General features: G+C 47.4%; 1 protein-coding gene across 1 annotated transcript; it reads left to right on the top strand.

Moving 5' to 3' along the window:
* The first annotated feature begins 521 nt into the window (after positions 1–521).
* Positions 522–25,256, top strand: LOC310833245 (lysosomal acid glucosylceramidase-like). The gene is made up of 11 exons (XM_083715816.1): positions 522–680; positions 11,379–11,483; positions 12,377–12,568; positions 13,542–13,691; positions 15,384–15,517; positions 16,863–17,035; positions 18,532–18,769; positions 19,752–19,976; positions 21,725–21,888; positions 22,841–22,957; positions 24,255–25,256. Exons 2-11 carry the CDS (start codon positions 11,426–11,428, stop codon positions 24,391–24,393), a joined length of 1,590 nt encoding a protein of 529 aa, XP_083571942.1. The 5' UTR covers positions 522–680; positions 11,379–11,425; the 3' UTR covers positions 24,394–25,256.
* Positions 25,257–26,264: the final 1,008 nt, after the last annotated feature.

Below are 26,264 nucleotides of genomic sequence, written 5' to 3' on the forward strand. Positions count from 1 at the left end.
AGAGAGGGAGAAACGCTTTTCTGTAGCCACTTTTTCTATGCTGTACATCATTTTAAAAACTCCTGCTGTGTCACCTCTCACGAGAACCGCTACCTTTCAGAGTTCCTAAACTGTATTCTTCCCGACAGTGCAAGTGGGCACAATTCCACCTATGCACTTTCCTTTATAAAATTCCCACTAGAGAGAACTGGAAATCCAAGGAGGGAGACCAGTCTATCCCTGGTGAGTCAGGAAGACCCTACAGTTCCACGGCCAAGTTTACAGCCTTGCAGTTTGCCTCAGCTTTTAATTTAAAAGCAGGCCTCTGCCCTGAAAATTTGGGGGTTTTTTTCCTCTGCCTAAGTTTTGGAATGAGCAGGTCTGTGTAGCCCTGCGGCGAGGCAGAGCTCCTGCTTCCACAACTCTGGGTGCGTTGAAGAAAGCACTTGCGACACCCAGGCCCCAATTCCCAGAGGAATTGCATATCCAAAACGGGGGAACAGGGAACCAGGTTTCATCAGGAGCGGATTTTCCTGTTGAGCCAGACGGGCGGGATCCCTCCCACTTATGTTTGCCAGATCCACCAGCCAGTTGCTCTCAGGTGTTTCAGGATCCCGGGGAGCCACGCAAGGGAACTGGGTTCTGGAAGCATCAAGACTGAGCCAGGGGTCCTCTGTCTCGCATCTGTGGCGGACAAACAGGTGAGCTGGGGCAGGGGTTGTCGTAGGGAGTGGGGGACTGGGCATGGAAGGAGATGGGGTTGTGACAGGCTTGGATTCCGTCTTTCCCACATGGGAGAGAGAGCTGCTCTTGAATTTCTTCCCCTAGCGAAGAAAGTCACCGCATCTGGTTTTTTTAATTTTTATTTTTTAGAATTCTAAGGTCCCATATATATATATATATATATATATATATATATATATATATATAATAAATGTACAAGGCAATCAGATACATAAGTACCGTATATAAACCACATGTCTGAAATAGTACAGGAGAGCATCTGGGGGTTTTGAGCTTGAGAGAAAAAGCAAGTAGGAGCTCACATTTTGGACTCACAGCTGTCTATGGAGGCACATAAAAGGAAGTTCTTACAGTGGTACCTCAGGTTAAGTACTTAATTCATTCCGGAGGTCTGTATTTAACCTGAAACTGTTCTTAACCTGAAGCACCACTTTAGCTAATGGGGTCTCCTGCTGCTGCTGCGCCGCCAGAGCCCAATTTCTGTTCTCACCCTGAAGCAAAGTTCTTAACCTGAAGCACTATTTCTGGGTTAGCGGAGTCTGTAACCTGAAGCGTATGTAACCTGAAGCGTATGTAACCTGAGGTAGCACTGTATTTACACTGCGTATAGTAAGGGCATGAATTTGAGCTGTTTCCCCCTTGCTGCACTCCTTTCGCAGAGAAAACCCACTCTTAGCTCGGAGAAAATCAGCCTGGAGAAAATCCAAACTGAGCACTAAAGAGCTGGTTTCGCCCAGGAAACAGGGGGCGGGGAAGAGAAATGGGACATAAGGAAGTGTGGATGAACTCTTAAGAGGCAACACAGCAGAAGTTGAATGTCTTTTACTGCTTCTTTTAATTTTTTCCAATTACCCTGCGGAACTCCCTGTCACAGGAGAAAGGGATGGCTTCCAACTTGGAATGGCTTTGAAAGTGGATTAACGGAGGCAGATTAGCAGAGGCCGAGGCTACTGATGGCTGCTAAACTCTCTGACTATATCCACCTCCACAGAAGGGGAGATTTGCTGTTCCCCTCAGGTCCTGCTTGTGGGATTCTCATTGGGGCGAGTGGTGTTGGGGGATGAGTTTTCAGACCCCCTGGGCTCTCACTTGTGGGGTGCCTCAGGGTTCTGTCCTGTCCCCCATGCTATTTAACATCTATATGAAGCCACTGGGAGAGATCGTCAGGGGGTTTGGGCTGGGTGTTCATCAGTATGCAGATGATACCCAGCTCTACCTCTTTTTAAAATCAGAACCAGTGAAGGTCCTGTGTGAGTGCCTGGAGGCGGCTGGAGGATGGATTGAGGCTGAATCCTGACAAGACAGGAGGACTGTTTTGGGGGGACAGCGGGCGAGCTGGTGTGGGGGACTCCCTAGCCCAGAATGGGGTAACTGTGCCCCTGAAGGACCAGGTGTGCAGCCTGGGAGTCATTTTGGACTCACAGCTGTCTATAGAGGCGCAGGTCAATTCTGTGTCCAGGGCAGCTGTCTAACAGCTCCCTCTGGTACGCAGGCTGAGACCATATAACTGCCCATATAACACTGGTCTTGAAAGACCTACATTTCAAATTCAAAGTGTTGGTGCTGACCTTTAAAGCCCTAAACGGCTTCGGTCCAGTATACCTGAAGGAGCGTCTCCACCCCCATTGTCCAGCCTGGACACTGAGGTCCATCTCTGAGGGCCTTCTGGCAGTTCCCTCACTGCAAGAAGTGAGGTTACAGGGAACCAGACAGAGGGCCTTCTTGGTAGTGGCGCCCGCCCTGTGGAACGCCCTCCCATCAGATGTCAAGGAAATAAACAACTATCTGACTTTTAGAAGAGATCTGAACTACAGGGCAGTTTTTTTTTAAAAAAAAAATCATTATGTTTTTATATATGTTGGTAGCCACCCAGAGTAGCTGGTGTACCCAGTCAGATGGTCGTGGTATAAATAATACAATTAATATTATTATTATGGAATAGGATGTCCCTATTTTCATCAGAGAAATGTTGGAGGGTATGCTAACCTACCTCACAGGGTTGTTGTGAGGATAAAATGGGAAGGGGGAGAGAGATGTATATGGGCCACCTTGAGTTCCTTGGGGTGGGGGAAGTCGGCTATAAATTTAATAAGTACAGTGGTACCTCGGGTTAAGAACTTAATTCGTCTTGGATGTCCGTTCTTAACCTGAAACTGTTCTTAACCTGAAGCACCACTTTAGCTAATGGGGCCTCCTTCTGCCGCTGTGCTGCCGGAGCACGATTTCTGTTCTCATCCTGAAGCAAAGTTCTTAACCTGAGGTACTATTTCTGGGTTAGCGGAGTCTGTAACCTGAAGCGTATGTAACCTGAAGCGTATGTAAACCGAGGTACCGCAGTACATAAATAATCTCATCCACAAACCATGGGGGTCCTTGTCCCAAATCAGAGGCCACGAAATACAACCATCTAATTTTCCCCTAGCCTAGCCTAAAACCTTTGAAGTCTTTTTGCCTTTCTAGAGCAGGAAGGCTGTCCTCTGATCGTCTGATGTTGTCTGCGCCTTTTGTCGAACCCTTGGCCAGTGGTGGTGTCACAAAAAGCAACAGCTGCCTTGCTCCGTTTCCCTGGTGCTGCAAAAAAAGCATGTGCTGATTGCATCTGCACAATCACCGCAGTGTTGACTTTGATCCTGAGATTGTAAGCCTAGTGGGGCAGGGACCTGTTCTCTTAATCCATATCGCAATTGATTGCTTGATTGCAATGAAACCGCAAATCAATTACTAGCACTTCCAAGGAGACTCTCTGTACTTTGGAAAGCTGAGCCGCTATAGAGGAGATCAGGGAAACACCGGTACCTCCTTTTTTGCAGCTGGAGGGCTGCATTCACTTCTCCACAACCTCCCGAGGGCCACATGCCAGCGGCGGGAGGGGCCAGAGACAAAAGTGGGAGGTTTTTATATTTCTGCAATAGGCTAGCGTTTTCACACTCACACATCCCTCTCTCCAGAGGCGCCGAGTTCTGTGCGGCATGCGGGGGGCGGAGCTTGTTGAATGCACATGATGTCACACGTACGACACACACGTGGCGGGAGGAAGTCTTCCTTTGTTCTAGATATAATTTTATTGTGTTGTGAAAACTTTAATAACAATTGATAGGAGGAGGCCGCAAGGCCCTACAGGGCCCTCAAGATTGTGGGGGGCTCAGGCCCATCTTCACATATTTTTGGGGGGCTGAGCTGACCGCAGCCCCATAGAGTTCTTTCTTTCTTTCTTTCTTTCTTTCTTTCTTTCTTTCTTTCTTTCTTTCTCTCTCAAACCCCTAAGAGAGAGAGAGACTGTGTGTGTGTGTGTGTGTGTGTGTGTGTGTGTGTGTGTGTGTGCCAAGCAGAACCAATAAGGAATCTGACCTAGGAAGGATCCCCCAAAAGAGGAGGGGGCTGCAGAAGAAGGACCATAGCTCATTGGCAAAGCATAGGCTTTGTATGCAATCCCGGGCATCTCTAGGTTGGGCTGGAGAATGAATTTTATTATTCCGGTCACAGACCAGTTCCGGCTCACTTACAATATCGGAAAAATCATAAAACACAACAGGAATACATTGGATTGTGATTGGGTTTAACAGAGACACTTCAGATATAACAGCAGTTAAAAATATACATTAAATCTTGATCACTAGAATATAACCTTAAATTGTCATTTAAAACCGTAATCATTTTGGTAGTGAGCCTGTTCCTTAATTTGGAAGCTGGAGGAAAACTCCTCTCTTAAGACCCTGGAGAGCTCCAGTGTGGACAATGCAGAGCTCTCCGGACAAACGATCTCATGGAGCCCAAGGCAGCTTCCAGTGCAGATTAAAAACTTTTCTGCCTCTCTCCTAGCATTGGAACTCACAGTCATCCACTGCAGGTGAACGCTGGCAGATTTTTATTCCCCCCCCCCAAAAAGATTTATTAGTTTTCTCTTATAAAACACAGACAAAAACACAAAGGAAAAACATGACATTTGACACAACATAAAAACTTAAAAACACACAAAACAAAAGAAGAATTTTTTCCTTCTTATTCCTCGGTGTATTTACATTGCTAAAAGACTTCCTTGACACCCTCCAATCTGGATTTCATCATATCACATATTTAGCAGTCCCCAATTTCATATTTATAACATCAGTATCTTCTGAACGCTGGGAGATTTTAGGATGGTTTAACCATGGAACTCCTGCCCAAAGGAGGCAGGGACAGCCACCAACTTGGACAGAGAACTAGCTGTGACGGCTGTGCTCTGCTTCTGCGGTCCTGGGTAGCAATGCTTCTGAATTTCATGGACACATAGACCATAGAACTGTAAAGTTGGAAGGGACCTTGAAGGACATCTAGTCCAACCCCCTGCAATGCAGGAATGCTCGACGTGGGGCTCCAAGCCACAACCCTCTTCCAACTGAGCTATCCCAGGTCCCAGATCATCATCATCATCATAATTTATTATTTATACCCCGCCCATCTGGCTGAGTTTCCCCAGCCACTCTGGGCGGCTCCCAATCAGTGTTAAAAACAGTACAGCATTACATATTAAAAGCTTCCCTGAACAGGGCTGCCTTAAGATGTCTTCTGAATGTCAGGTAATTCTTTATCTCTTTGACATCTGATGGGAGGGCGTTCCACAGGGCGGGCGCCACTACCAAGAAGGCCCTCTGTCTGGTTCCCTGTAGCCTCACTTCTCACAATGAGGGAACCGCCAGAAGGCCCTCGGCGCTGGATCTCAGTGTCTGAGCTGAATGATGGAGGTGGAGACGCTGCTTCAGGTATACTGGACCGAGGCCGTTTAGGGCTTGAAAGGTCAGCACCAACACTTTGAATTGTTCTTTTAGAACCAGTGTTATGTGTTCTCGGCGGCCGCTCCCAGTCACCAGTCTAGCTGCCGCATTCTGGATTAATTGCAGTTTCCGGGTCACCTTCAAAGGTAGCCCCACGTAGAGCGCGTTGCAGTAGTCCAAGCGGGAGATAACCAGAGCATGCACCACTCTGGCAAAACAGTCCGCGGGCAGGGAGGGTCTCAGCCTGTGTACCAGATGGAGCTGGTAAACAGCTGCCCTGGACACAGAGTTAACCTGCGCCTCCATGGACAGCTATGAGTCCAAAATGACTCCCAGGCTGCACACCTGGTCCTTCAGGGGCACAGTTACCCCATTCAGCACCAGGGAATCCCTCACACCCGCCCGCTCCCTGTCCCCCAAAAACAGTACTTCTGTCTTGTCAGGATTCAACCTCAATCTGTTAACCGCCATCCATCCTCCAGCCGCCTCCAATCATCAGCTCTCCCTGTTTATTCTTCTTCCAGAAACTTTGTGCGGCAACTGCCAGGGCACTACAATGTTCAAAGACTTTTGATTTTATTTGTAAGCCTGAAATAACTGGTGGAATATGTATGAGGAGGGCCTCTGTGCTCCTTTTTGCAGGTCATTACAGTACAGAGTTGGTGGTGCCAGGTGATGCTGAACACATTGAGCACAATTGGAGTTTTGCTTGTGGGTTTCCCAGAAGTGGCTTGGCCACTGTGAAAACAGGATGCTGGACTAGACAGGCCCTTGGCCTGATCCTGCACGCTCTTCCTAGGTTCTTATATTTAGCTACTGTCACTCTTGGAGAACTGAACTGAAGCCCGAGGGGTGGGAGAAACTTGGAGGATCAAAAGAGACAGGTTGGTCCACCTGCATGTTCTTACATCTACGGATTCAGCCTTCAGAGCAGCAGAACACAGAACTAATAGTCCTGTTTAGGGAAGTTTTTAATGTTTAATGCTATATTGTGTTTTAATATTCGGTTGGGAGCCGCCCAGAGTGGCTGGGGAAACCCAGCCAGATGGGCGGGGTATAAATAATATATTATTATTACTATTACTATTATTCTAGCACTTTCCCATAGTTACTCCTATCCTGCTTTGAACCCCATACCCTCCAACATTTCTCTGATGAAAATAGGACATCCTATTCCAGGCTTCCTCAACATCGGCCCTCCAGATGTTTTGAGACTACAATTCCCATCCTCCCTGACCACTGGTCCTGCTAGCTAGGGATCATGGGAGTTGTAGGCCAAAAACATCAGGAGGGCCGAGGTTGAGGAAGCCTGTCCTATTCAATAATAATAGTAATAGTAATAATAATAATAATAATAATAATAATAATAATAATAATAATAATAATAATTTTATTATTCATACCTTGCCCATCTGACTGGGTTTCCCCAGCCACTCTGGGTGGCTTCTAACATATATAAAAACAGAATTAAACATTAAAAAGTGAGAAACCAGATGTCTTCTAAATGTTGTATAGTTACTTATCTCCTTGGCTCGGGGTTTGCATAGCTCCATAGCCTCCAATCTTTCTCTGATGAAAATAGGGATGTGCCAAGTGGGACATTCTGGGATCAAATCAGAAACCGGGATGGCTTCTGTAAATCCAGGACTGTCTCTGGCAAATAGGGACACTTTGAGGGTCTGCAGGGCCGGCCCACTCACGAGGCAAGGGGCAGCGACTGCCTCTGGCGGCAGGTACCACCAGGGCAGCAGATCCTGACGTTGATCTTTCCTCCCTGCTTGCTCCCGAGGCAGATCTTCCCTAACCCCTTCTTTGTTGGTGGGGAAGGGGGCTGTCATTTTGGGGGTCCACCTCAGGTGGCAAATTGTCTTGGGCCAGCCCTGTTTGCACCTGCAGACTGCCTGGGGAAAATATTCTCCCAGCCACCCTCTCCTTCTCATCCTCCTACGCCAGCCACACCTTAGGGCCTCCTTGGCCCATCCCAACAGACACAGACCTGTTTGTTTTTGTCTAATGCTGCAACAACTTGCCCTCCAGTCGGAGCAGTTGCCATCTTGTTTCAACTGCACCTGCTCCTCTGCCTTTTAATGGACGCCTGGCAGACAGAAACTAAGCCAGAGAAGCTTTTCCTCATCATTTCCTTTTATGTGCTCTGATTTCTGTCAGATAAGAACTGGCGAGGAGGCTCAGCCGCTTGCCACATCTGATTTGCATCTCTTATGGGCAAAAAAAGCATTCGGCACCATATATTTGAATAACATCATTTTCCCTTCCCTGCAAAGAATCATGAGAAGTGTAGTTTTGTTAACGGAAAAATCTGATGGCTCCCTTGGACAAAAACAAAGACACCAACCAGGATAACTTGGAGCAAAACAGCAGCCTGTAGGCTTGGCCTTTATTGGATACTGTCGCGACAGGACTCCCACTTGCAACAAGATGAAGCAAAATGGAAGCCCAGAACAAAAGAAGACCCCAACTTTTATTAGTTACTAATCCCCCAAACTACACCCCTAAGACTACATCACAAAAAGGAGGGGTTGAGGGAGGAGTTGTGAAGGTAACCTGAGTATCTTGTCACCTGGCTGGTTCCCCCTTTCCCCCTCCCCATGAGTACTTTCCAGGTGACAGAGGGGAGTTTGCAGTTTCCTGCCCCCAGAGGGAAGAGCTGATCATTGTCCTTTGTTCCAGTCCCTGCTGAATCCACTCCCATATGCAAGTTCTTTGTGATCTTGATGGTCTTCTGTCTAGGACCATCAGGGTTGGCATAGCAACTGGGCAGGGCTCCAGTGTATGTGCTGGGATGCTCAAGGATTATGGCTGCCCTGTATCAAACCTTCCCCATTTTGTAGTCCTTCCTTCATGGAGTAAAATAAAAATGGACAGTGCAGATCTGATGTATGGTTGATTTTCTATGAATTTATAACAGAAGCGTAGTGTATGTAGTGTGTGTGTGTGAAGTTTGTACAAACTGAATGATGGGGGGGGGTTCCTGCCAGTGGCGTAGCGTGGGTTGTCAGCACCCGGGGCAAGGCAAGTAATTTGCGCCCCCTAACCCATGGATTTGCTCCCCCTAACCCTAACCCCCAGATGTTGCGCCCGGTGCGGCCAGCCCCCCCTGCACCCCCCCTGCTACGCCACTGGTTCCCGCGGCAGTTTATACCTCACAGAGCTCCATTTCCCAGCACCCTTAACAAACTACAGCTCCCAGGATTCTCTGGGGGGAAATCATGTGTTTTAATGCGTTTTAGATGGACCCTGTGTGCAGCCACACACTGCTGCGCATCAGTCAAGGTGGTTTGCCTGATCCAAGCAGAGAAATGCCTCTAACCCAGATTCCTGCTTCCAACAGGGGACAGCCAAAGTACCTCTGGAAAACAAATGCTGAATGCCCTCATGCAATGCTGATTCTTCTTCTCTCTGTTTTTTTTTTTTTTAAGCATTTTTCCTTCCTAATGTGCATGAATCTTAAAGGGAGCACGAGTATTCAGCTTAAAAGGAACAAGGAGCTGTCAAATTGAAACGTTTGGGACCTCTGCTGGCAAGCAGTGAGTTAACAGTTGCGCAGCACGCGATGGCCAATAGGGGTGGGTTTATGCAAATATAACACCAATGGCCGTCGAGCTGACCTGACAGACGGCTGAGAAATGGATAAAATCAACAGAATCCACTATTTTTGAAATTAAACTGCCCATCAAAAGGCCGGTGAGTTCGGCAACAGAAGCAGAAAAGTTGCCAGAGCATGTTTTGTTGAACTGGAAACGGTGTTGATCCCGTCGGGGCGGTGAGCGCTTTGCAATACCAGATGCCCCCCGAGAGCTCAAAAGGCATCGGGAAAGAAGACCCGCTTAATTTTTGCTTAGCTTGTTATCGCTTCTCGGCCTTTTGGCTAAGATCAAGTGTAGTATCTGTTCTTATCAGTTTAATATCTGATATGTCCTCTATTTGAGGACTATATATTAAATGGATTTTTGGAGCTGGGAGATGGAATAGGGGCTTGCTCCGTCCACTCCATGCATCGACCTGGTATTGCAGTACCTCCAGGAACGGTGCACCTCCCTCTGGGGGGAATATTGCTGGTGCAAAAAAGAGATCAAAGCAAGTCTAAGGTTTTTGTAACAGTGTATATTGGTTGGTGCTGAGCTTGGGGCTTGCAGTTCAGAGATGTGGTGACTTCCGTTGCTGGTCCCTGCTTCTGCCGACCATTAGGTACCGCTCTGGCGGGAAGGTAAACGGAGGGGGTGTTTCCCTCAGCCAATAAAGCGAGATGAGCGCCGCAACACCAGAGTGGGTCACAACTGGACCTAATGGTCAGGGGTCCCTTTACCTTTACCTTTGTAGTGGAAGCAGTGGAATTCTACATTCCTTCCACTACATACATGCAAACTCATTCAGCAGTAAGGGTGTTTCATGTTCTTCCTAAACATTGTACAGTGGTACCTCGGGTTACATACGCTTCAGGTTACAGACTCCGCTGGCCCAGAAATAGTGCTTCAGGTTAAGAACTTTGCTTCAGGATGAGAACAGAAATCGTGCTCCGGCAGTCAGAAGGTCAGCGGTTCAAATCCCCGCAACAGGATGAGCTCCCGTTGTTCGATCCCTGCTCCTGCCAACCTAGCAGTTCCAAAGCACATCAAAGTGCAAGTAGATAAATAGGTACCACTCCAGAGGGAAGGTAAACGGCATTTCCGTGCACTGCTCTGGTTTGTCAGAAGCAGATTAGTCATGCTGGCCACATGACCTGGAAAAACTGTCTGCGGACAAACGTCGGCTCCCTCAGCCAGTAAAGCAAGATGAGCGCCACAATCCCTGAGTCGTCCGCGACTGGACTTAACAGTCAGGGGTCCCTTTACCTTTACCACTTTCTGAAACAACACGAGAAGCAAACCACACCCGTCCTTCTAAATCCACATTTGGCTCAGTTTTGCAATGCAGCTCTCTGACCAATGTTCACAAAAATGCAGAGATCGGTGCCTAAAAATGAGTATGTTGTTTCAAATGACAGAACGAGATGCGTTATAGTAGGAGAAATTGCTTGCAGAAATATCAAAACTTCATTAAAAATGTGTTTCTTAGAAGTCACAAAAATGTGTGACTAAACTGCTGTTGAATTTTCATGAGGACTTTAAGAAAAGAAAATTGGCAAGTTGCTGCAGGAACAAGGAGAACCAAAATTGAGATGGATAAAATGAGAAAAAGAAATGGACGAATCCTTCTGTCCATCCTCACAAGGGAAGCGTGCAGTTGACGAAAGTCATCTGGTCCAGCCCCTCGATTGGCTGTGCCCCATCTCCCAGATCTCAATCTGCCAGTCATGCAGAAGGAATTTGAGCCAGTTTGCATTTAAAGGCAAACCTCCCTCATTCGCTCTTTCTGAAACCAGTAGATGAAACTTTAAGATCTTTCAAAATTCCCTCCACCTCTGCATTTCGCAATGAGTTTTTCCAGCCCAGTCACATTCATCAAAATGCATACATCAGGATAAAGTGTGCATCGAAATGCATATAATTGCAAAAACCATGTACCCAAATGCACTATATATATTAGGGGACCTGGGTTGGAAGCAGTAGATTAGGAAATAATTTTTTTGCATAGAATCATGAAAAATGCCTGCTAAAATGCTGATTAATTCTCATGAGATCTCTCCCCCCCCCTTTAAGTAATAATCACAAACTGATGAGGAAAACAGCACTTAAGACTGGAAAAACAAGATGGGCAGACACTGAAATGGATGAAGCTATCTGACTCTTTTTGCACTGCACTTTGCACATGCCCATGGAAGTCTTGTTGGAGAAAACACAGCTGAAAACACAGCTGGAGGGAGAGCTGGCTAGCCATGAGGTTATAAATGATGAGCCTTGAAATCATGACTGAACACGCCCCCCCCCCTCTTTATTTTTGTTTCAGGACCATCTTTCCCCGCAGCAGCATTTACTGCATCTGGCTGTGAAACCATGTGGAAAGGGGCCATTGTTTGTTTCCTGCTTCTCCAGCTGACGGTTGCTGTGACAGGTGAGCGACATTCGACCGAAGGTTTACGATTACAAACAAGCCTGGCCTTACCAACCAAGAGACTTGCCTCCAGAAGATGTGCCAGTGACTCCCCCCTGCCTCGTTTGAGGTCTAAGTAGAGCATCCACACCCAGAGGCAGTCTACCTGTGGTGATAAAAGGTGTTGCTCAGTCATTGTGGTGCTGGATGGCAAAGGGGGGGGGCTTTCCGATGGAGGCTGAATATTGCAGAAGCAAGATGGGTGATTGGCTACCGGGCTGTTTTATTAACAAAAAATATCAACTCCCCACCCCACCCCCACCCCTCGCTTCCCAGAAAGGAAAAATTGGGAATAATCGGGGAGGAAGGATGTGGGCTGATGTGGGCACTGCAAAGAATTGCAGGTATGAGGAGCACTGATTATCCCCCTTTTAGAAGCACTTTTGGTTCTGGAAACATAATCCAAGGCTCAGCCACCATTGCCATTCTTTAGCTTTCTAACTATACCAGCTTTCTGTGCTTGCCATAACTTCACCCCCACTCTCCCAACTGCGACATCACAGACCAATGAGGTGGCCCAGATGTTTCCTCCTATCAGGGAAAAGCCATTTCTATTCCTATCATGGTTGTCCCTCTGACACTTGCTCAGACCACCCGCCCACTGCCTCTTGTCATGCTGTAGTTCATAGCGCCACCTGTCTGTGGTCAAGCCAACTGCAGTGTGATGACATGCTTACATTTTTACTATATGCATAGAAATAAATTGCAATTGTTCTAGCGCATACGGCTTTGCGTGGCTACTGATTCGGCAAAGCTTTCCTGCTAAAAGGCCTCATTGATCTCTTCCTGACTTACCTCTCCGCTTCCCAGAAATGGAACAACAAAAAAGCCAGATTTTCCCTTCCTTTCCCCAGGAGGCAGTCCATGTTCTGCCAGGAATTTTGGGCACGGCTCGTTGGTGTGTGAATGTGGGGCTAACTACTGTGACACCTTGGAGCCTGTCTCCCTCCTCCCTCTGGGTTCGTACGTCAAGTATGAAAGCAACAAAGCCGGGTCGCGTGTGGAGCGCAGTGAAGGAGCCCTGCACAATGACCCTCCAGGAAAAGGTGGGTTTGTCTACTTTTTTAGATCTACCTCCAAGGAGTCTTCCTCTCTCTATATATATCCTAACCTTTCTCCAATAAAATTAAGCTTACACACTCCATTTTAACCTCACAACGACCCTGTGAGGTAGGCAGGACTGAGATATGGTGGTTATTTTTAAACAAACATACATATTAACTGTACTTAATCCAATCTTAGTAACATTGTCAATTTTTATTATATGTAGCCAAAAGCCAAAAGCCTTTACAATTGATGACAGTGAAAAAAGGGAAACTTCCATCTAAAATCATACACGTAACCTGTAGCAGTTTACAACATTAAAAAATTCAGAACATTAAGACTTAAGATTTGCGTGCATTCACATAGCTGGATTCCACATTCTTGACTGCCAGCTCAAATATGGCTACCTGGTGTGTAATAAATAGATGTTTATCTGCAAGGAGCTCTACTGTCACTTGCTGTGCGGCTACTGCTAGTCTACATTAGGAGAAATTCACACTAAAATGCTGGTGTATTTTCGTGGGGGCTTTAAAAAATAAATAAATTTTAGAAATAGCACGGGAAATTTGAGGTAAATAATAATAATTTGGAGTAGAAATGATATGCGGCTGAAAAGAAAATTTAAGGAACCAGGGCGCGGTAGGGAGGGAAGTCAAAGGGATTCAGAGAATCCCTTTTTATGGATTTGATATTCTTTTTGTGTATATTTTTCTTTGTGGTTGTTGTTGCGTTTGCTGTTGTTTGTTATTTTTGTTAAATTTTGAAAATTTAATCAAAGTAAATAAATAAATAAATAAATAAATAAATGACTGACTGATGTGGAAATGTAGAATTTAAGACTGGAAAAATAAGAAAGAGAGGGAAAACTGCAATGGACAGATGTAGCCCAACCCTACCCTAAAGTAGCAGCATCTACTAGGAATAAGCAAGCAGTGCTATGCAATCTAAGCCACCTTCCTTCTTCCTTCCCTATAGAAACCCTCACGCTGAAGATCAAGACATCCCAGAAATATCAAAAAATCAAGGGCTTTGGTGGGGCCTTGACAGATTCGGCGGCCATCAATATCCTGGCGCTTTCTCCAAAGGCTCAGACAAATCTCCTCAAATCCTATTTCTCAGAACAAGGTAAGTTGCCAAGAGTTGGGTAGCAGCAGCCGGGTTGCCAACTTACTCCGCTGGTTCTGCTCCTCTGCTATTCCAGTGGGTGGGTGGGCGGGGGGGAGAAAGCTCTACCCCGTCTAATATCTGCATGCCATCCTGGTGTGGAAGGCAGAAGAGCAAAAACGTTGGCGAACCTGAAGGAAACTGACAAGTCCCAGAGTTGGTGTAACAGTCCAAACCCAGGCATAGGCAAACTCGGCCCTCCAGATGTTTTGGGACTACAACTCCCATCATCCCTTGCTAACGGGACCAAAACATCTGGAGGGCCGAGTTTGCCTATGCCTGGTCCAAACCTTCTTCACAGGGAACTCTGGGAACGGTAGTTCTGCGATGAAAACAGGGGCCTCCTCCGTCAACTCTCAGCAAAAACTACAATTCCCAGAATCCTCTGGGGGAAGTGGTGTTCAAAGTGGCAGGATGCTGGTTCAAATGTACAGTTGCAGATGGAGCCTGAGAATGGGGAAATGAGAATGGACAGATTCATCCTTTACTACTCTAAGCAGTTATGCTCAGTCCTCACTGGACTTTTTCCACCTGCTTCTTCCCCTGCCTCTCATCCTCCCACAGTAAATATATATATATTTTTAAACTGCTGCAAACCATGGGGCTCCCTGCAATCTTCTTCATACTGCCATCTTGTGTCTGGAAGGTGCAATTGCACTAGGGTTTTATTCCTTTCCTTATACAGTGGTACCTCGGTTTAAGAACTTAATTCGTTCTGGAGGTCTGTTCTTAACCTGAAACTGTTCTTAACCTGAGGTACCGCTTTAGCTAATGGGGCCTCCCACTGCCACGTGATTTCTGTTCTCATCCTGAAGCAAAGTTCTTAACCCGAGGTACTATTTCTGGGTTAGCGGACTCTGTAACCTGAAGCGTATGTAACCCGAGGTACCACTGTACATAAAAATCGCACGTGACCCCAGAGGGCAGCCCCATACAATGTCCTTAGCAAGGATGTTGCATTGTCCTGTACCATAAGGGAAAATTTGCCTCATTTCCCCCCCAGCTTGTGGTGCAATTGCTGTCTAATGCTGTTTAACTCGCTCTCTAATTCTTTCTAACTCACTAACTATTCTAATGCTCAAACTCTGAGTTTCACTCTGTCTCAATCTGTCTATCTAGTAATCTGTTCTCTCTCTCTCTCTCCTATCTATATTAGGACCCAATCTATTCTCTTGGTTGTTTTAAACTGATTTAAAACATTATAGTTTTACACAGTGCTTTTTCTGAGGGGACACAGGGGCACACATACCCTTAAACATTTTGTGAATCTTTGTGCTTTTGTCCATTTACTGCATTTATTTTCCCGATTTGAACTATAAAATGGTGAGAGTAACCCTAACCATTTTTTTAAAGAAAAAAAGGACTGGTTTTACATCATTGTGACCTTCCCTAGGACCCCACGGTGCAGGGCAGGAAAGAAATTGAACAAGTAATAATAACCACACTCATCGCCTCCAAAGATCCAACAGAATTTGTTAGGCCTGTGGGTTCCAAATCAGACTTTGTCCAATTTACACATTAATTTGCGGATCGGGTGAATTCACTTTGAAATATGGAAGGACCCCCCCCCCCCCAAAAAAAAACATTTCCTCAGTGAGCCCTATTCCTGGGAGTAACCCTGCTCTGTCTGCCATTGGCTCCGCTTTCTCCAAGGGATCGAATACACCTTGGTCCGCGTCCCCATGGCAAGCTGCGATTTCTCCGTGAGGCTCTATACGTACGACGATTCGGAGGACGACTTTGAGCTGAAAAACTTTAGCCTGACGGAAGAAGACACCAAAATGAAGGTGAAGGGATTTGCCGATCCCCAGGATAAAGATTTAGGCCCATTCCCAGGGGAGAAAGTGGATTCGGTTTGCTTTTTAATGTGAACCCGTTTCATTTGTGCTTAGGGGGACTGACTAAGAAACCTTAGCCCAAGACTCTCAGGCTCCACTTTGGACCCCGAATGCCATCTTATAAGATAAAAGAGAAATGGCCGTAGCTCACTGGTAGAGCATCTGGTCTCAGGTTTAATCCCCAGTCCCCTGTCTAAAATCCTGGAGAGCTGCTGCCAGTCAGTGCAGACAATACCAAGCTATTTTATTTAGTTATTATTTTATAGCTGGACGGACCAAGGGACCAATGCTCTGACGATAGCAGCATCCTCTACTAAGCAGCTGACTCTTCCAGGAATATTGTTGAACTGCAGCCCTGCATCATCCCTGACTATTGGCCAATACTGGCTGTGGATGATAGGAGTTGTAGTCCAACAATAGCTGGAGAGACACAGTCCGCTGCTTGGCCAGCTCTGTTGCCTTTATGGCAGATCCTAAGGACTGAACCACAGGTCTTCTGTGTCCTCTCTTCCACTGATCTGGAGATGAGCGGACCTGGTATCCTTCAGAATATTATTGGACTCCAATGCCCATCATCCACATCCAGTACTGGCCAATAGTTAGGGACGATCGGAGCTGCAGTTCTTGGCCTCCAGCTCTCACCATCCCCATCAGCCAGCATGGCCAATGGTTAGGGATGGTGACAGCCCAACAAGAGCTGGGGGCCACCAGAGGAACCTGGGAAATGTGTCAGGAGCTTGTCCTACACTCGAGTAGGACCCTGGCAGAGAAACATGCCCGACTGGCATGTTCTCTCCCTCCTGGTCATTCGTTTGTGAGCTTCAAAAGCTTTCTTCTGCCCGAACATCACAGCGACCGATGCCAACAGACACTGCCACACTTAGGGATCCACAGAGTCTGCGCAGTTTGTGTGACAGACCTCAGCAACTCAGCATTTTGGCTAATCTACTTTATTTACATATAAACACACACGGAGCACTGCAACATGGCTCCCTCTCTCTCTAGCACCAGACAGCAAAGAGAAAAAGAACAAAGGACAATAGTCCCACTTCACAGAACACAGTAACACAAACATCCTGTCTCCGTCACTTCCCACTCTGTGGAGTCAAAACATACACCGTCATGTGAAAGACAACAATCCCATGACTGCAATCACGGAGCAGGAATTCTAACAGAATATTCTCTCTGGCAACCGTGTGAGAGCAGTGAAATCACTAAGACACGACACAGGTGTTGGGTAAAATCAGGCCAAATCTTTATTGATTACAAACGATGTTCCACTTCCCCTCCCCAGATCCCAATCCTTCAGCAAGCCCAGGCGGTGGCCAAGAAGCCACTTGCCCTCTACGCCAGCCCTTGGACCTCCCCAGTGTGGATGAAGACCAACGGGGCCATGACAGGCCGAGGAACCCTCAAGGGGAAGCCGGGAGACAGATACCACAAGGCCTGGGCCAACTATTTCATCAGGTAACGACACCGACCACCGACGTTGTTTGGTTCCATTTTATTTGACGGCTGACCAGTTTGCGACAGCCGCAGAGCAATAAAGTTGTTAGGCACACAAACAAAGCACACTGCTAGTGCAGCAAAGGCTACTGGGAGATGGTGATAGAAATTTTGAGGTCTTAAAAGGTAAAGGTAAAGGGACCCCTGACCATTAGGTCCAGTTGTGACCGACTCTGGGGTTGCGGTGCTCATCTTGCTTTACTGGCCAAGGGAGCCAGTGTAAAGCTTCCGGGTCATGTGGCCAGCATGATTAAGCCGCTTCTGGCGAACCAGAGCAGCGCATGGAAACACCGTTTACCTTCCTGCCGGAGTGGTACCTATTTATCTACTTGAACTTTGACGTGCTTTCGAACTGCTAGGTTGGCAGGAGCAGGGACCGAGCACTGGGAGCTCACCCCGTTGCGGGGATTTGAACCACCAACCTTCTGATCGGCAAGCCCTAGGCTCTGTGGTTTAACCCACAGCGCCACCCGCGTCCCTTTTGAGGTCTTAGATATATGTTAAACGTTCATAAGTGTACCAACCAGGCACGCACATAAATCAGCACAGGAAGACCGACCTGAAACCATTTTGATTTCCAAACTGACCAAATGTTTTCCCTGCAAGGAGGGAGGGGGGTCAGGGAGCCTTCCCATTGTCTCAGGAATTGAGTAATCAGCATTTTAATAGGTGATAGACTATCAGGAAAGGCACTCAGATAACCTGGCAAACAGGAAAAACAACATCCAAATTTCTGTTTTAGACTGCCATTTCTGTGATGTAGGTATGATGTTTCTGGGGGTGGTCTTGATCTACAGGGTGGCAATTTCAAAAGACTATATAAGGCCTTGTTCTGGGTCCCTCCTCTCTCCTGCGGGTGAGGGGAGCACCCTGTTGCAACAGATCAATAAAGATCAGGCTTACTAGCTGCTTTGCTTCTCAATATTCTCTGGTTGGCCTCTGTTATTTTCGCCTACCAATAGGGAACCTACGTAAGGACTCTATATGGGCTCTTGGATACCCCAGAAGGGAAAAGGGCAGATTTTTTGTTTACAACAAGAGAAAAATGGCGGAGACGCGAGGAGACAATTCAGCACCAAGGGGCCGCCTTCTTCCTCAGGGGAGAAAAAGGATATCGTAGAGCTGAGAAAGGTTCAGAAATCATCAAGGAAAAAGAGTGACTTCACTAGGAAGAAAGGTTGAAGCATTTGGGACCTTTTCTCTTAGAGAAAAGGCGGGATGAGATGAAATGGTGGATGTCTATAAAAGTTATGTTCAGCCGAGAGAGAGCGGATAGACAAAGTTATTGCACCCTTCTCATCAAACCTGTGGGCATTCCATGAAGCTGAAAATGGGAAGATTCTGGACGGACAAAAAAGTTTAGTTTCTTAAAAGAAAAATCTCAGGAAGTAATATCCTTAGCGAGGATATCTTGGCTCGCAGCTCCTGCTAACTTTCTCTGCCATTCCCCTCTGCAGGTTCTTAGACGAATACGCCAAGTATAACTTGACTTTCTGGGCTGTGACGGCCGGGAACGAGCCGACGGCTGGCGACATCATCTTTTACCCCTTCCAGTGCCTGGGCTTCTCCCCTGAGCACCAACGGGACTTCATCGCCCAAGATCTGGGTCCTGCCTTGGCCAACAGCTCTTACAAGGGCATTGAGCTGATCATTCTGGATGACCAAAGGATGATGCTCCCTTACTGGGCCGAAGTGGTGAGTGGGCCACCCTGGACTGGTGGAACTCAAACCCCAGGGGCTCTGTTTTCCTATCTATTTTGCCAAAGGCATTGGAGATGAGGCCATGTCGACACTATGCGTTTAAAGCCCCAGGAGGCCGTTTGGACAGTCATGGCTTTGCCCTAAGCATCCCTTGAGTCCAGAGCAATAAATTGTTGTTGTTGTTGTACAAATAAACCAGGAAGGATCAAGCTAAATACCGTATTTTTGCTCTATAAGACTCACTTTTCCCCTCCTAAAAAGTAAGGGGAAATGTGTGTGTGTCTTATGGAGCGAATGCAGGCTGCGCAGCTATCCCAGAAGCCAGAACAGCAAGAGGGATTGCTGCTTTCACTGCGCAGTGATCCCTCTTGCTGTTCTGGCTTCTGAGATTCAGAATATTTTTTTTCTTGTTTTCCTCCTCCAAAAACTAGGTGCGTCTTGTGGTCTGGCGCGTCTTATAGAGCGAAAAATACGGTATCTATCGAGTTTGGAAACCCAGCCACATGGGCGGGGTATAAATAATCATCATCATCATCATCATCATCATCATCATCATCATCATTATCATTATTATTCTTTTCTCCCAATCAGAGCAGCCGGAGGAAGGACCGATTGCTCTGGCCTGAGGTCTGAACCGATTGCCTCAAGGGGAGTGGGGTAAACAGGTTACCCACACCTGTGGGGAGCAATTGCTAAATTCCCATCTTCATAACCCAGGACAAGGAATTAGACTTCTCTTCCCACCCCTCATCGCTACCTTACAGAGTCTCAAATGTGCACATCCTGAAGATATGGCCCACTGAAACCAGCTAGCCTTGAGTTTGCTTTGGTGATTTGTAGCTCTCATCTTCGCTCTCCTCCATGAGGTCTAGAAACATGCTGGTGGGGGATGGAAAGGCCAAAAATAGAATTTGAAGCTGTTAAGAGCTCTGTGAGCTTGACAGCTCGGTTTTTATTATCCCTTGCGTTCTTCTAGGTTCTCAAGGACCCCGTGGCAGCCAGTTACATCAATGGGATCGGCATCCACTGGTATTTGGATTTCCTGGCCCCCATCGACTTGACTCTCTCCATCACTCACCACCTTTTCCCCAAGTATTATCTCATCTCCACCGAAGCCTCTACAGGATCGTATTTTTGGGAGCCCCGTGTGGTGCTGGGGGAGTGGGACCGCGGCAGCAAATACAGCCACAGTATCCTTGCGGTAGGAGCGGGAGCTGCAGTAACTTCTTTTTTTAAAAAAAAGAAAAGTTTAGTAGAATTTCAGAGTCTGACATTTGTTTCTTTGTCTGAACAAAATTTCTATACCATTATATATATCAGCTTGAAGGAAACCTCTCCACAGTTAACGAAAAATACAAAATGAAATATGAAAGCGAAAGATTAAAAAACCCAGTGAAAAATGAGTACGGGCAGCAACAGTTTTAGGTGCGTCTGATATGTTTGCAGTGACTGCGCATTCTGCCGCTCAGACGTGATCTGAAAACGTTACAAAAAGGGGTGGAATGGGGTGTTTTCAGGCTTTCTCGACGGGTGTTCAGATTGTAGGCGATTTCATGGATGTGCGCCAATGTCTCGGAACATCACACCTGCACAAATCGGCCACTGCCAGCTTTTAAAAATATTCAAAAGCTCATTAGGTAAAGGTAAAGGTACCCCTGCCCGTACGGGCCAGTCTTGACAGACTCTGGGGTTGTGCACCCATCTCACTCAAGAGGCCAGGGACCAGTGCTGTCCGGAGACACTTCCGGGTCACGTGGCCAGCGTGACATCGCTGCTCTGGTGAGCCAGAGCCGCACACGGAAACGACGTTTACCTTCCCGCTGGTAAGCGGTCCCTATTTATCTACTTGCACCCGGAGGTGCTTTCGAACTGCTAGGTTGGCAGGCGCTGGGACCGAGCAGCGGGAGCGCACCCCGCCACAGGGATTCGAACCACCGACCTTTCGATCGGCAAGTCCTAGGCGCTGAGGCTTTAACCCACAGCGCCACCTGCGTCCTCAAAAAGCTCATTAAAACCAGCTAAAAAGAACTAAAACACCTGTAAACTTCTACGTGTCCGGGTTGGGTTTGCCTAGACAAAGACGTTTTCAGCCGGCGGCCAAAAGAGTACGGTGAAGGTGCCTGCCAATTGGCAGTCAATTGGCAGGGAGTTCCACAGTTTAGTGTCCTTGAATTCTACTCAGTATTGATCCAGAGGCAGATTCCCAAAAAATAGATCAGAGGCAATTGTGTTTTATCCAGCAGAGCTTTACTGCTACTGAAGGCAATTGAGCATAATGGTCACAAATCCAATACATTCAGGAGTGGCGCTGTTCATAAGAAATCCAGTTGCAGCAGACTTAGCTTAAAATTACAATAACTTATAAAAAGTCTAAACCTTGACATTATAGCATACTATGTACAGAACGCCACACCAGAAGGAAAAGAGATTGAAAGAGAAAGTCAAATCCCGGCTCCTTGTGGTCTATTTTTATAGTCAGCATGAGCTTGACAGAAAGAGATAAGAGAACCAGTTTAAGCCATCTGTACTCAGCTTCTCTGAAGGAATAACCCAAACATCCGGAACCTTCTGCTTGTTTCTTTCACACAGAGAAGCTTCCAGAACCCTCTGGAATTCAGTAGACTAGGAATTCAGTAGACATCAGATCAATACTTTCATTACTAAGAAATGCAAACTGACATTTAGAACACTAAAATATGGGTTTATCATTTCTTGTTTGCTGCCCTCAGGTGGCTTTGGGAGGAAATGAAAGGCAAAAAATTGAATTAATGCGTAAATTAAGCCTATTAAGAGGTGTGTATGACTATGATGTATTGGTTTCCTTCCTTAGTTTGAAAAGTACTTCTATGTAGCCAGCGCATACAATCTGATCAACCTAGTGGTACATTAAAAATGTGAAATAAATAAGATTAATAAACGAATCAAGTGTTCTTCTCCGCCTTCCTGCAGAATCTCAATAACTACGTCACAGGCTGGACGGACTGGAACCTTGTCCTGGACATGGAAGGAGGCCCCAACTGGAGCAAAAATTATGTTGACAGTCCTGTCATTGTAGACGCGGCCAACGATGTGTTTTACAAACAGCCCATGTTTTATCACATGGCACACTTCAGGTGAGACGGCGCGACCCTCCACAAGTCCCCAAAGCAGGTGACCCCCGTGCCAACCATATTGAGTCCTAAAATGGGGAGGCCCTGTGGGTGGCGCCGCCTCAGGCTATGGCCTGCTGGGCTTTGATGGGTGACAGGGCCTTCTCGGGGGTGGCTCCTTGTTTGTGGAACACCCTCCCTGGTGACGTGCACCTGTCCCTTGTGCTGTCAGGTTGTAGGCAGATTTTTATTTAAATGTTCCTGTTCACCCAGGAATCAGATGGCTGATAGATGTGGGGCAAGGCAAGGGTGAAATTAAAAACCACGAGGGAATGTGGTTGCTCCAGAGGGTGGCAACTCGAGAACGTAGCCTTCTCTGCGGTGGCTCCCCGTCTATGGACCGCTCTCCCCGGGGAAGTTCACCTGGTGCCGTCATTATACACCTTTAGGCGCCAGGCAAAAATGTTCCTTTTTAACCAGGCCTTTGGCTGACCTGATCAACATCCTGTACCCTTTTAAAATGCGGCTTTTTTTGGGGGGGGGGGTGTTACCAGGTAATTGTTTTTACTTTGATTTTATATATTGTGATCTTTTATGTGAACCAACCTGAGACCTCCGGGTATAGGGCGGTATATAAATTCAATAAATAAATATAAATAAACGTTTTAGATGTGGTAAGTATGTTTTTGGAAGCCCCCCCCCCCATCATCATTCTTTTAAAACCGTAATGTTTTTAAATATTTTATATTTGCTGCCCTGGGCTCCTCTGAGAGGAAGGTACGGGATACAAATTTAATAAACAAGCAAACAGATAAACACTCTCAGGCCCAGCCCCCCCCAAACCCCCTCAGGATAACCCCCTTGGTTGTGTTAAGGTGGGACAAGTACACCCTCGCTCTGCAGCAGCAGGGCTGGTCTTGGGCTACTTAGATCTAACCATATTCCCCTTTCCTGCTTCTTTGATATGCCATTGCAGCAAGTTCCTCCCAGAGGGAACCCAGCGGATTGAGATTCAGAGGAGTAAGTGGACCGACCTGGAATATTCGGCCTTCCTGCGTCCAGATGGCTCAGCGGCCGTTGTTGTCTTGAACAGGTGAGTGGGAGCCAGGTGGCCTCCGTGCTGCCGCTGAACAGCTGTCAGAAGAAAATAAGACGAAAAGATGCAGGAACCTTTTCTCCAATGTCTTCCTCTTCTCTGCCTTGACTCCGCTGCCTGGCCTTTGAGCTCGTTTTGGTTGCCCTTTTCTCGTGGGCCGAGGAAGAAGCAGATTTCTCCCAGGGCACCCTCCAGAACTATTCCTGGCCAGTGCCAGATTTACGTACAGCGGTACCTCTGGTTAAGTACTTAATTCGTTCCGGAGGTCCGTTCTTAACCTGAAACTGTTCTTAACCTGAAGCACCACTTTAGCTAATAGGGCCTCCTGCTGCTGCCACGCCGCCAGAGCACGATTTCTGTTCTCATCCTGAAGCAAAGTTCTTAACCTGAAGCACTATTTCTGGGTTAGCAGAGTCTGTAACCCGAAGCATATGTAACCTGAAGCGTATGTAACCCGAGGTATCACTGTATAAGTTAAAGAAGCTATGGCTTAGGGCCCCACTCTCTGAGGGGTGTGTGTGTCCAAAAATGCAAAGGGGGAAAAATGAAACTACATTTCCAAAATATAAGATAAAAAAACAAGTAAAACCTACATACAGTTAGAGCTTAATAATTATTTCACTATTAATATACTTCTTAATTGTATTTCAGTTCCACAATTGCTTTGCTAAAATACACATTTTGTTATGTGCAAATGGCTTTAGATACCTATTAAAAGGTAAAGGGTAAAGGGACCCCGATGATTAGATCCTTAGCCGACTCTGGGGTTGTGGTGCTCATCTCACTTTATTGGCTGAGGGAGCTGGCATACAGCTTCCGGGTCATGTGGCCAGCATGACTAAGCCGCTGCTGGCGAACCAGAGCTGTGCACAGAAACGCCATTTACCTTCGCACCGGAGCGGTACCCATTTATCCACTTGCACTTTGTGCTTTTGAACTGCTAGGTTGGCAGGAGCAGGGACCGAGCAGCGGGAGCTCACCCCATCGCGGGGATTTGAACCACCGACCTTCTGATCGGCAAGTCCTAGGCTCTGTGGTTTAACCCACAGCGCCACTCTTGTCCCTTAGATACCTATTAGGTCCATAAATTACCATAAAGCATATATTCAACACAAAAAACAGTGACAATTTGTTGTTGACAAAGTACAGCTGGACATATAAAGGGCCCCATTACCTTCAGTAGCTTAGGGCCTCATCAAACCAAAATCCGGTACTGTTCCTGGCCCAGATTTTCCTCTCGGCACACCGCCTGCCTGTCTTTCTAAATCGTTTCCTGTCTCGCCCTCTTCCTCAGGTCCCACAAGGATGTCCCGTTTGTCATCTCCGACCCTGGCGTGGGCCACATTGAGGCCGTGTCGACCGCCGACTCCATCCAGACCTACCTCTGGGAGCGGCCCAAGGAGGCGGCATCAGAACCCCTCGCTCAGCAATAAATGTTCTGCGCCCGTGAGATGGGTTGGCGTTAGCAGGGAGAAGGGGAGATCAGGATGCTGCAGGAGTCCTGGGGATTGGGTCTGCCCGCTCTGCAGGAAGGCCTGTATGAACCAGGAACTGAACGGGGTGTTTTCTCTGCAACTGGTGTTGGATAGGTTTAACGCTCTCAGTTTCCCCCAGAGAGCAGATCTGTTAATGCAGGGGTCAGCAAACTTTTTCAGCAGGGGGCCGGTCCACTGTCCCTCAGACCTTTTGGAGGGCCGGACTATATATTTTTTTGGGGAGGAAATGAATTAATTTCTGTCCCCCACAAATAACCCAGAGATGCATTTTAAATAAAAGGACACATTCAACTCATGTAAAAACAGGCTGATTCCCGGACCGTCCGCGGGCCGGATTTAGAAGGCGATTGGGTCGTATCCGGCCCCCGGGCCTTAGTTTGCCTACCCATGTGTTAACATTACTGGACCCAAGCTAGCCATGCCCATTACTTCCAGAGGGTCTACTCTGAGGAGGACCAGCATCGGCTGCTTAAAAATTCCATAAGATCTTTGACCCGAACGACAGCTCCCACCCACGAGTGTGGCTGGTGGAAGGTGGATTTGAACCATGTTCCTGTCTCCCAGCTCCCAGCAGCCCCAGCAAGCATGCCCAAGGGATGATGGGAGTTGTAGTTCTGCAACGTCGCAAAACCCTGCACTTGCTATAAAACGCTGAGTTTTATAAAACGCCTCTCCTTGCTATTTGAGTTGCCATTCATTCCATAGATGGCTTTACCATGCCCACCTCACGGGGCTGATCGCTTCCTCCTATCTCAGATGTTTTCGTACAATAAACCAGTTTTTTTTTCTTTTTCTAGAAACCCACCTGCTTCCTGGCTTCCTTTCATGGGCTCTCGGGCTAGGATGGGTGTAATGGTTCTAGGGGTTGCTCGTGCGTAAGTTGCCGCCACTGCTGGCTAGGTTACCTGGTTGAACCCTTTCTGTCTGGACAGCCCTTCACTTTGTGGCTGTTTCAGTCGCTGGCAGAATCTGTCAGTGGGCGTTTCTTGAACCTCTTCCAGCAAAGAAGTTCTTTAACGCCAAGTCTCCTCCTACTCTCCCTGCGCGGAAGTCTTCTGCGCAGGGAGGGTGTGGGCAGCGGAGGACCCGTGCTCTCCCCGCTGGTCTCCGGGGAAGAGTCCTGGAGCCTTCTCTCCGATTCCCCCATCTGCCCCCCTTCACCCCTGGTGTTACGCTGATTTCCTTCCCCAGCAGATGGGCTGCCTCTCTCCCTGCTGGGCCCCTCTCCAGCATCACTCTCGAGCCTTGCCTCCGCCTCTGGCTCCGATGGCAGTTCCCTGACAATGGGAGTGCAGAGGGGCAGGAGGAGGGCTGTGTTGGCTCTCCTTCCCATATATTGTGAGCTCTTTCCCTGTCAGTGTTTCCCAAGAAGTGGAACGACAACTCCAGGGTTTCCCAAAGCCTGAGATGCAAAGAGCGGGAGGCTTGTGACATCGGGTGGGGTTTGGACCTCGTGGTGCCACAGGCCTTTTATGTCTTAAACAAAGGGTACAGAACTTGTGGCCTTTTGGGTGCTGCTGGGCTCCCGGCTCCCATCGCCAGTAGTGGTGGTTGGGGCTGCTGGGATCCAGGAATCCTACATCATCTCTACACCCCCCTTTAGCCTGGGATTGTTATCAGGTTTAGCAGATCTCACTCCATCCATCTTGTGTGGCTCTGCTCAAATAAGGACACTAGAGTCCCTGCTTTCTGTCTTCCAGTAGCACCTTAAAGACCAACTAAGTCAGTTCTTGGTATGAGCTTTCGTGTGCATGCACACTTCTTCAGATACACTGCATGCACACGAAAGCTCATACCAAGAACTGACT

This window comes from Podarcis gaigeae, assembly GCF_964106915.1.
Source record: "Podarcis gaigeae genome assembly, chromosome: 16".
Classification (NCBI taxonomy): domain Eukaryota; kingdom Metazoa; phylum Chordata; class Lepidosauria; order Squamata; family Lacertidae; genus Podarcis; species Podarcis gaigeae.